Source organism: Callospermophilus lateralis, chromosome 18 (assembly GCF_048772815.1).
Source record: "Callospermophilus lateralis isolate mCalLat2 chromosome 18, mCalLat2.hap1, whole genome shotgun sequence".
Taxonomy (NCBI): domain Eukaryota; kingdom Metazoa; phylum Chordata; class Mammalia; order Rodentia; family Sciuridae; genus Callospermophilus; species Callospermophilus lateralis.
In genome coordinates this window covers 63600641-63611515 of record NC_135322.1, presented here as the reverse complement: position 1 = coordinate 63611515, position 10875 = coordinate 63600641, and the positions used below count along the sequence as shown (strand labels likewise).

The window sequence follows — 10875 nt, the reverse complement described above, 5'->3', positions numbered from 1 at the left end:
GGGAGCGAGGGGGGCGTGTGGGGCGAGGGGGGCGTGGGGATGGGGGGCGTGGGGAGCGATGGGGGCGTGGGGAGCGGGGGGGGCGTGGGGAGCGAGGGGGGCGTGTGCGGCGAGGGGGGCGTGTGCGGCGAGGGGGGCGTGGGGGGCGAGGGGGGCGTGGGGGGCGAGGGGGGCGTGGGGAGCGGGGGGGCGTGGGGAGCGAGGGGGGCGTGGGGAGCGAGGGGGGCGTGGGGAGCGAGGGGGCGTGGGGAGCGAGGGGGCGTGTGGGGCGAGGGGGGCGTGGGGAGCGGGGGCGTGGGGAGCGGGGGGCGTGGGGAGCGTGGGGGGCGTGGGGGGCGTGGGGGGCGTGGGTAGCGGGGGGGCGTGGGTAGCGGGGGGTCGTGGGGGGCGAGGGGGGCGTGTGTGGGGCGAGGGGGTCGTGTGTGGGGCGTGGGGGCGTGTGGGGGGCGTGGGGGGCGTGGGGGGCGTGGGGGTCATGAGCCGGGGAGAAACGCGAAGAGGGCGAGGGGGCGTGGAGGGGGCGGGGCGGCACGCAACCTCCCTCACTCCCATTGGCTGCCGCTCAGCCTCGCTCACTCCATTGGCTGTCTTAACCGGTCTTCCGGTGTGGGCGGGCCTGCGCTGTGGCGGGAAAGCGGCGCCGGCGTCTCCGGGTTTGAGGAGCGGAGCTGCCTGAGGAAGCTGCGAGTGCCGGGCGGCCGCTGGCATGGACGCTGCGGAAGTGGAGTTTCTGGCCGAGAAGGAGCTGGTTACCATCATCCCCAACTTCAGCCTGGACAAGATCTATCTCATCGGGGTGAGGCCTCGGGCCGGGCGCTGGGCGGGGCTGCGGGCTCGGCGGGCCCCGTCCTGCGGCGCGGACTCACGGCCTTTGCCTTGCAGGGGGACCTGGGCCCGTTCAGCCCCGGCCTGCCGGTGGCCGTGCCGCTGTGGCTGGCGGTGAACCTGAAGCAGAGGCAGAAGTGCCGGCTGCTGCCCGCCGAGTGGATGGACGTAGGTAAGGCCCCGGGCGGAGGGGTGGACGCCCTGGAGGGCCGCCTCGGGCTGCAGGCTGGGGGCGGCCTTCCTGATGGAACCGACGTGGGTGAGGGTGACGGTCGCCGCACCGTGGGTGTTGCGCAGCCGGAGGACTCAGTGCTGCCGCCCAAGCCCCGTGCCCTGGGCGCCAGGCAGAGACCACTCCTCCTTTGGGGGCGCGGGGTACCGGGGATTGAGCTCGGGCCACCCAGCCGCACCCCGGCCCTATTTTGTATGTAAAGACGGGGTCTCGCTGAACCGCTCGGCGCCTCGCTGTTGCAGAGGCTGGCTCGGAAGTCGCCATCCTCCTGCCTCAGCCTCCCCAGCCGAGCTGTGGGGACACAGGGTGGCGCACGGCTAGAGACCGCTGTTGTGGGCCCCACCTATGTGACCCGTGCGGACGGACAGCCAGATCCCTAGGCACAGAGTGCTGCCTGCCTGGGTTTGGGAGGTGATGGAATTCCTTTTTGGGATTATGAAAAGGTTCCCAACTTGACTGAAGTAGCGGTTGCCTGGCTCTGGATATGCTAAAACCCACTGCTTTATACACTTACAAGCGAGTGAATTGTGTGGTGTGTTAATTATGCCTCGATAAAGATGTTAGAAAAAGCGAAGAGGCCACCACCTTGGGGTGCACACCTGTAATCCCAGTACCTTGGGAGGCTGAGGCAGGAGGATCACAAGTTCAAAGCCAGCCTCGGCAACTCAGTGAGACCCTGTCTCAAGGCTGGGGATGGGGCTCAGTGGTTAAGCACCCTGGATTCCATCCCCAGTACCAAAAAGAAATCAAAGAGCCCGGTGTGTTTGTAATTCCAGTCAGGAAGTTGAGGCAGGAAGATCACAAGTTCAAGGCCATCAGGGCAATTTAGCAAGACCATGTCCCAACATAATAAAAAGGACTGGGCGGTAGTTCAATATACAGCACTTGCTTGACATGGCCAAGGCCCTGGGCTCCATCTTGGTGCTCCAAACAGAAGTGAGGGCACATCACATTTGCAGAGGGTCCTGAGCACTCGTGATCTCCCTATATCAGATGTGAGCAGCTGCTTCAAGTAGAAAAACATCCTCACTGTTTTTGCTGGGGAGGGGTGTGGCATGCATGTTTCTACAGTGAGGAGCCCTGAGTGCTTCTGGCTCTCCCCTCCCCCTGGGGTACCTGGGGTACCTGTCTTCTGCAGGCAAGGACGCCTTCAGCCAGCCACAGCGACTTGGTTTAGGAAAGACTGCTTGGGCCGTCTCCCTTGCTCCTTGTCTAAAGGGGCGAGTGGCTCTGGTAGTGGTTATCCGTAGTCCCTCTACTCTGAGGGCCTCTGGTGGGAGCCCCTGCAGGCCTGATTCCAGTAGGCACTTGTCTAGGCTCCTAGTTCACGATCAGCCTCTGGGGGTTTGGACCTGTTGTGAACCAAGGTGCAGGACCACAGTGAAGGTGTGGAGAGAGCGAGCTTCCCAGCAGGCTGCACTGTGGTGAGAAGCTGTATCTTTAGCCAGTCAGCTCCTCTGAGAGCCGTGGCCTCCTGGCTGTGCTAGGGATTCTCCTGCCTGTTCTGGGGTCTCCCATATATGGAATCCTCCAGGATCTCATCTTGTCTCTGGCTTCTTGTATTCTTGGGTGTTTCTGTGGCTCGCCTCTGTCGCTGCCTGCATTGTGCATCAGTTTCATTCTTGAGTGTGGCTCCTTGTCTGGGCAGGCTGTGTGCTCACCTATTCTACTGGTGGGCGTTTGAGTGGTTTCTTGGCTTTATTCTGAATAAAGCTGCTATGAATGTTCTTGTCCAAGTCTTCTTGTGATTATATGTTTTTATTTTTCTTGGGCAAATAAATGCTTGGGAGTGGTGGACTTGCTGGGTCATAGTACGGATGAGGCTTGAGTTTGTAAGAAACAGCCAGCTGTTCTCTGGAGTGGTTGAGCCATTATTCCTTCCAGGAATGTTCCTATTGTTCCATGCCCTAGCCAGAAGTTTGGTATTGTCGGTCTTTTTGATTTGTTGGAGAGTTTGAGCATAATCTGTTTTTTTTTTTTTTTTTTTTTTTGGTGGTGCTGGGGATTGAGCCCAGGGTGTTGTTCATGTGAGGCAAGCACTCTGCCAACTGAGCTATGTCCTCAGCCCCTCATAATCTGATTCAGATGGAAAAGAAAAAGAAGGAAAAAAAAACCAGCCTTGCATACATGAGGCCTGGGGTTTGATCCCTAGGTATGGGGGGAAAGCGAAAAATAACCACTCCACTGTGTGAGCGGGGAGTAGGGGATGATCCCTGCCAGGGCCAATGGGGAAGGGGCTATGGTTGGTGTGTTCTGAAGGAATAAGCAACAGGATTTGGTGAAGGACTGACTGTTGGGATGAGAGAGCCCCCAGGCTGTGGGCTGGAGTTGGAGGAGAAGGTGGCGTTTCCTGAGGTGGGGAGCACGTTTGAGAGGTCTGTGGGCACCAGGAACTGAGGTTTGAACTGGTTACATTGGAGATGTATGTAGATGCCCAGGTGGAAGTTAAATGGCACAGATGGTATCGAATGGGGGCAGAATGAGATCATCTGGATGTGAATTTAGGAGGTGGAGTAGAGTTAAGAACTGAATTTTGTACCCTAGAGTTGAGGGGTCAAGAGGAATAGGCAAGAGAGGTGAGAAGGACTGGCTAGTGAGGCCAAAAGCTCAGGGAGAGTGGTGTCCAGAAGCTACATGGTCAACACTAGAGGAGGAGGACTGACCGATCAGATGCAGACACTGAGAAGTAGCGTTGGGTTTGGCTGAGTGGAGGTGGAGGCCTTGGGGAGTTGCACTGGTAGAGGGGCAAGAAGTGAATGGGGGAACACTAAAGAGAGGGGCAGACAGCTGGAAGCTTGGTGCTAAAATGAATTGATAGATGGAGAAGGATTTGGGTCAGGGGAGGTTTTCTCTGTGACTTGATCATTTGGGATGATCAAGCAGGGAGGGAGAAGACAATCCTCGAGAACAGCGTACATAGAGTTCTTACGCAGTGAGAGGACCAGGGTACACCTGGAAGGCTAGCCCTGCAGAGAGGACACAGCAGGGAGGCTGGGGAGTGGGGTACAGGCCTAGTTGGCAAGGTATCCAGAGAGAGTAGCAAGGAGCTGGCTGTAAGGAGAGAGGGCAAGTGCACCAGGACCCCCAAAGGTTAGGGATGTGTAAGCTTCTTAGCCTTGTCCCTGCAGCCAGGACTGGGCTTCTCAGGCCCGTAGGAAAGGGAAGGCCAAGGGAGTAGTGGAAATGTCTGAGGGTGGTACTAATGCTGGGTGAGATCAAGCATGGTGGTGGGTTCTAGATTCTGGGCTTTAAGCCCCTGTTGGACATTGTGCCCACTGCCTTATTGGGTACCTTAAAGCCTCTCTAGCATATCATAACCCCTTGCTCCAGGCTGGAGTGCCTTTAAGCCCCCTAGAATATCATACTGCCAACAAAATTTATAAGTTGTAGTTTATATCATACTGTAGTTTACAAGTTGCTTGCCCTCTTATGAACCAGACTTGGTATACATAGATCTCTTAAATTTCTGATCACTTATTACATCAAAGGTAAAATAGTTCTTTCCCTATAAAAAGAACTTCCAGTTTGGACATATTCTTTAAGCCAAAAGGATGACAACAAAAACCTTCCTGAGAGAATTTCTTCCAAGGAGAAGGCCTTGATACAAATATCATTCCAGAAAGTTTTCCTTAGGAATTTGCTACTTGATCAAATAGGTAGTAATGTCAGTACTTGGGAAGTTTGGAAATTGAAATGAACCTTGGCTATAGTGACAGTGACATGTGTTGACATCTCCATTTCAGAAAAGTTGGAGAAGATGAGGGATCATGAGCGAAAAGAGGAAACTTTTACCCCTGTGCCCAGCCCTTACTACATGGAACTCACCAAACTCCTGCTCAATCAGTGAGTAGCTCTCCCTGCCCCTGTCTAGGTGGAGCCCTTGTTCTTCCTCTAGACCCACTCTCCCTTTCTTTTATTACCACAGAAAGCGCTGGGTTGGTAATCTGGAGGACATCTCTGTGTAGGATTGTGGGGTCTCTGTCTCTCATTTTCCCTTTTTCCCCACCCCCAGGAAATCTCTTGGGCCTTTCATTCTACCTCCTGTTGCTTGACATTGGACCCCACTGTGAGCCACTGTCATCTCCAGCAGAAGCCTTTTTCTGAACTACATGTAGTTTACTTAGTGCAGTGATACCCCTCTTTATTCTGTCTGGAGTATGCGGATCCAGGTTCTTTGTGATTTTTGCAGGAGAGGCCAGAGGGCTCACATCTGGCTTTGTCCTAAGCTACAGGGAAACCACTCATGGTAAAAATATGCTTTATTGCCTACATCCACACGAGTTCCCTGGGGACTTCTAATTTGTTCATGTGGCAGCCGAAGTGATCCTTTAAAGATAAAACTGCCATGTGACTCTTCTCTTCAAAATCCTTGGTGCCTTTCCAGAGTTTTATTGTATTTCTGTTTTGTTTTGTGGTGCTGGGGTTGAACTCATGGCGCTCTACACTGAGCTACATCCCCACTCTTTATTTTGAAACAGGGTCTTGCTAAGTTGCCTAAACTGGCTTCAAATTTGCAATCCTTTTGCCTCAGCCTCCAAAGTAACTGGGGTTACAGGCATGTGCCGCCATACCCAGTTTTCCAGGGTTTCAGTCCAGAGCCCTGACTGCAGCATTTAAAGCAGTGCACGGCCTAGTGTGGGCTTCTCCTTCCCTTCTTCACAGCTTCTGCGGTTCTTTCCTCTGCCACTGTAAGTTTTAGGTTCACATTGGTCTCTTCTGCAGTACTTTTATTTATTTTTTTGAGGTGGGGTCTTACTATGTTGCCCTGAACTCCTGGTCTCAAGCGATCCTCTGGCTTGGCCTCTTCTAACACACTGGGTCCTCGTGACTTTGCGTACACTGACCAGGAAGCCTGCCCATTCTCTTGCCCATGTTGCCTGTGGTTCAGTACAATAAGTGTCCCTGCCAGATTAAGTGTGCCTGCTCTCTTGGCAGTTCTACACTCTGCCAGTGTTGGCCGTAGCTGCAGTTTTCTAATCATTTGGCTGTGCCATTACATTCCCACCCCCCACATACCTGTTCTAAATGGCCAGGCACTGACTTGAATGCTGTGTCCCCAGCATGGTGCCTGGTGTGCATGTTTGTCGAATGAATGAAATCAGCAAAGGGAAGGCAAGTGTGGGGTGGTTTTTCCTGGGAGCATAACGTGCAGAAGGTTAAGCTCTTGAAGCTCCTTACTAAGCATGTTTTGGTTGATGAATTCAAGTGCAGAAGTAGAACTGCAAACTGGTCTGTGCTACCACCACTACTGACTGCCTACTGAACTTGTTTGTTTTTTAAAATTTATTCTAATTTGTTATATATGAAAGCAGAATGCATTTCCATTCATAGTACACTTGTAGAACACAATTTTTCATGTCTCTGGTTGTACACAAAGTAGAGTTACACCACTTGTATCTTCATACCAGTACTTGGGGTAACGATGTCCATCTCATTCCATCGTCTTTCCTATCCCCTACTCCATCCCTTTCCCTCCTCCCCTTTGCCCTATCTAAAGTTCCTCCATTCCTCTCATGCTCCCCAACCCCATTCCTATTATGGATCAACATCCTCATATCAGAGAAAACATTTGGCATTTGTTGTTTTGGGATTGATTTACTTCACTTAGCATAGTATTCTCCAACTCCATCCATTTACCTGCATATGCTATGATTTTATTCTCTTTTTTTTTTTTTTCAAAGAGAGAGTGAGAGAGGAGAGAGAGAGAGAGAATTTTTAATATTTATTTTTTAGTTCTTGGCGGATACAACATCTTTGTTTGTATGTGGTGCTGAGGATCGAACCCGGGCCGCACGCATGCCAGGCGAGCGCGCTACCGCTTGAGCCACATCCCCAGCCCAATTTTATTCTCTTTTAATGCTGAGTAATATTCCTCTGTGTGTGTATGTGTGTGTGTGTGGTATGTGTGTATGTATATATATATACACACCACAATTTCTTTAACCATTCATCTACTGAAGGGCACTGTCTGCTGAATTTAAAGAACAACTTTGGGCATTTAACAGAGACTTGTCCTTAGGTCGATACCATTCCTTGGGTAGATTCTGAGGAATAGCAAGGTGCCAGGCGTTGCACTAGGCTTGGAGATGGTTATGTGGGCCTCTTCCTGGGTTGGTGGGGGAGGTGTGTGAACCCGTGAACCACTAGTTAAATCACAGCATGGTCAGTGCTGTATGAGGGCTCAGAGAAGCCTCTGGGAAGCTCAGGCTCCAGCAAGGGAACTTCCTAGGGCTGGTGGAGGGAGAGGCCATGAGGCAGGAGCTGTGAAAGGCAGCATGAAGGGGCCTCAGGGAGCAGAGGCATCTATGTAGAGTGTGAATGCGAACAGGGCGGGGGATGGAAGCAGGATTCTGTGTTGATGGAGAACTCCTGGGGGGGAGGTTTCAAGAGAGACTGGCTTGGGGGTGGGAGCAATGGCTGGAAGGAGAGAATATGGAGGCATATACTAGGTTATGAGTTAGTATTATCCAGGTGAAGGGCTTATTCATTTTTTTTTTAAATTGTAGATGGACACAATACCTGTATTTAATTTATTTATTTATTTATTTATATGCAGTGCTGAGGATTGAACCCAGTGCCTCACTAAGCTCTATGTGCTAGGGAAGCTCTCTACCACTGAGCCACAACACAACCCCTATTTTTAGTTTTTGAAGTTCCTTATTTTGTATGTGTTTTTATCAAAAACCTTATTCTGTAATTCATTTGGCTAAGGGACTGAATTTTACCTTTGTTCTGCAGTTCAGTTGACAAGAACCTAGGGTCCTTTGTTATTTAACCTCCTGTTCAGAGCATAAGATCTGAATGTTTGGGCTCATAAATAAAATTTCACAGCATAGATTTCATACTGTGGATCTGCCGCCCACCAGTGCTGAGCTAACTGTATCATGTAGACACTCTAGCTTATCCTAGAGTGCCTAGGATAAGCTAGAGTGTCTACATGATACAGTGTCTACATGATACGGGCAATATTTGCTTCACCTTTTATTTTCTGGTCTGTCTTTGAAGATTGGTCTAGAGAATGTTCTACAAAGGAAAGCTGTTATTGCCTTCGCTGGATTGACTTACCCAGTCTCATTGCATGTGGTTACAGTACAACGCTTACGCTAATTTGCCACTTAAGTGATTTTTGTAACTTCTGATTTAACTACAGAGTAGGACAGTCCGTCCTCTGCGGGGCTTTCAAGAGGACAGGAGTGCTGTGCAAGGTGCTGAACACAGAGCTAGTGGTTTCCTTCTCTGACCGGTAGTGAGCCTGGATTACTGGCGGGGGGAGTAGTGATCTGCTCACCACTATACATAAGGAGCCCTTGGAACCAATTCTAGCTGGAAGTTACGCGGCACAAAGCACTGTTGTCCTGTGGCATAGACTGTCTGACTTGGAGCCAGTTAATCCTGGCAACAGCTGGCCATGGACACTTGGCTGAGGCAGAAGGATGGCAGGTTCAAGGCCAGCCTCAGCAACTTATTGAGAGCTTTTCAAAACCGGTGGATGTAGTTCAGTGGTAAAGCACTGTATGTAGTTCAGTGGTAAAGCACACCTGGGTTCAATCATCTATACAAAATACAAACAAGGGGCGGGGTTGTGGGTCAGTGGTGGAGCCCTTAGCTAGCATATGTGAGGCCCTAGGGTCGATCCTCAGTACCACATAAAAATAAATAAAATAAAGGTATTGTGTCCAATTACAACTAAAAAATAAATATTAAAGAGAACCAGTTCAGTAGCTGAATGTCCTTGGTACCATACTTACTCGTTGAAGTCCTTACATGTTAATAATGGAGACGAAACAAAACAGATTTTCTGCATCAGAAATAGTTGGAATACCCTCCTGAATCTAAGCCGTATTTGAGGTTGCCGTGGTGGGGTTTTGTTTTGGTCAGTCCGGCAGGTGCTTGCTAACTTCATCCCTTGCCTCCTTTAGTGCTTCAGAGGATATCCCCAAAGCAGATGCGATCCGCACCCTGATCAAGGATCTGTGGGACACACGCATAGCCAAGCTCCGGGTGTCTGCTGATAGCTTTGTACGGCAGCAGGAGGCACATGCCAAGGTAGGTCCTGCTCCCCTTTGCTGTCTTCCCCCTGGAGCTGGTGGGCTGTGCCCCAGAGTTTTTTTTAATGCCCCTAGAGAAGCTCAACCCAGTGTCCTACTTGCTCCGGCTGTTGCAAGATAGGAGATTACTAGCCATGCTGGGGGTGCTCAGTGGTAGGGCACTTGCCTGTTCCGCCCTGGTATCTAAATGAAGCTACTAAAGAATCTCTTCACTATATACAATTAGCTGATGCCCTGGGTTTGATTTCCAGCACCACAAAAACCAAACAACAACAAAAAAAACCCATTGGTTTGTTCTTAGTATTTTAGCTTTTATTCAAAATCAAAACTCCTCGGCCAACTGGGTCTGTTTTCTCTTGTTGCAGCTGGATAACTTGACTTTGATGGAGATCAATACCAGCGGGGCCTTTCTCACCCAAGCACTCCATCATATGCACAAGCTCCGTACAAACCTCCAGCCTTCTGAGAGTGCCCCATCTCAGGACTTTTAGAGGAAGGCCTGTGGTTGGCAAGGTCTAGCCTGTCTGGCAGCAAACTGCTAGGTGGAGGCTGGTGACATGATGGAGGTACTTGTGTATCTGGAGTTCTGGAAACATTTTTAAATGTATGAACAATGCTTGAACAGGTGCCGGGACTGGATCTGTAACATTGGTGAGAAGCAAATTTGTGATTAGTTCTCAAAATTGAACACCCCTGAGCTGGGCATGGCGGTGCATGTCTGCGATTCCAGCAACTTGGGAGGCTGAGGCAGGCAAATTATAAATTCCAGGCCAGCCTCATCAATTTAGTGAGGCCCTGAGCAATTTGGTGAGACCCTGTCTCAAAATCAAAAATAAAAAGGACTGTAGCTCAGTGGTAAAGCACCCTTGGGTTCAATCCCCAGTACCAAAAACAAAACTTCCCTGAACATTCAATCAATCCCCAAGTAGTTTTAGAAACCAGTTTTTCTTTTGAGGGGAAAAGAAAAAAGTATTAGGCAACCAAGTCCTCCCTGTTGCCAGAGCCTTGGATTTTCTGCATGAAACTGTCACCCATGGTGGTGTTCAGTGACTGGTGTAGATATAGGAATAGCGATGAGGCTGGGGGCGTTTTCCCTCTTGATCCCCATTTCTTGAACTAAATTTAGATCTCCTAGAGGTGGTTCACGGAGGATGATGGTGTGGGTGACTGGCAATGCTGGCCAGTGTTTGTCTTCTAAGCTACAATTTATAATAAAAACACCGTCAGCTAGAATCTGACTTTGCTGGGTTCTTGTCCTGTGGCCAAGATGATCTGATACTGATAGGTGTGAGGCAGTTGACTGGAAACTTCAGACCAGTGTTCTGGACTTTTGGGGAAAAACCTGTCCCAATGCATTAAGTGAGGCTGAAGACTGCTGGGAGGGAAAGCTTTCCTGCTGCTCTTGATGGGTCAGGGAGAGGGCTCTTTGTTGAAGACAGCAGTGGCTCAGGAGATTGATTATCTTCTTCCTAAGAGAAAACCACTTCAGTTTTTGAACTGCAGCATTTTGGAATCGTTGGGCCCTTTAACAGAAATTTCCTTACCTTGGAAGGGGATACCGTTATCCTGCACCATATAGTAAGTATGTTCAGTCACCAGCTGGTTTTATTGGCACCCAGGGAGTCCACAGTTGTGGTGTGTGGCTACCGGGTCCTAGCGTACTGCTCGGCATCTGCCCTTCTGGGTTTGTAACTTGAGCACTGCTGCTCTGGTCCAGAGCTGAGATGGCTCCTGAGCAGATGCTGGCTATCATGTGAACACTGGGCCAGA

The 10875-nt window shown here is 50.6% G+C and overlaps 1 protein-coding gene across 1 annotated transcript; it reads left to right on the top strand.

Annotated features, from left to right (window-relative positions):
• The first annotated feature begins 706 nt into the window (after positions 1-706).
• Positions 707-9596, top strand: Gins2 (GINS complex subunit 2). Its single transcript, XM_076839214.1, has 5 exons — positions 707-796; positions 883-997; positions 4801-4900; positions 8977-9103; positions 9471-9596. Exons 1-5 carry the CDS (start codon positions 707-709, stop codon positions 9594-9596), a joined length of 558 nt encoding a protein of 185 aa, XP_076695329.1.
• The last annotated feature ends 1279 nt before the right edge of the window (positions 9597-10875 follow it).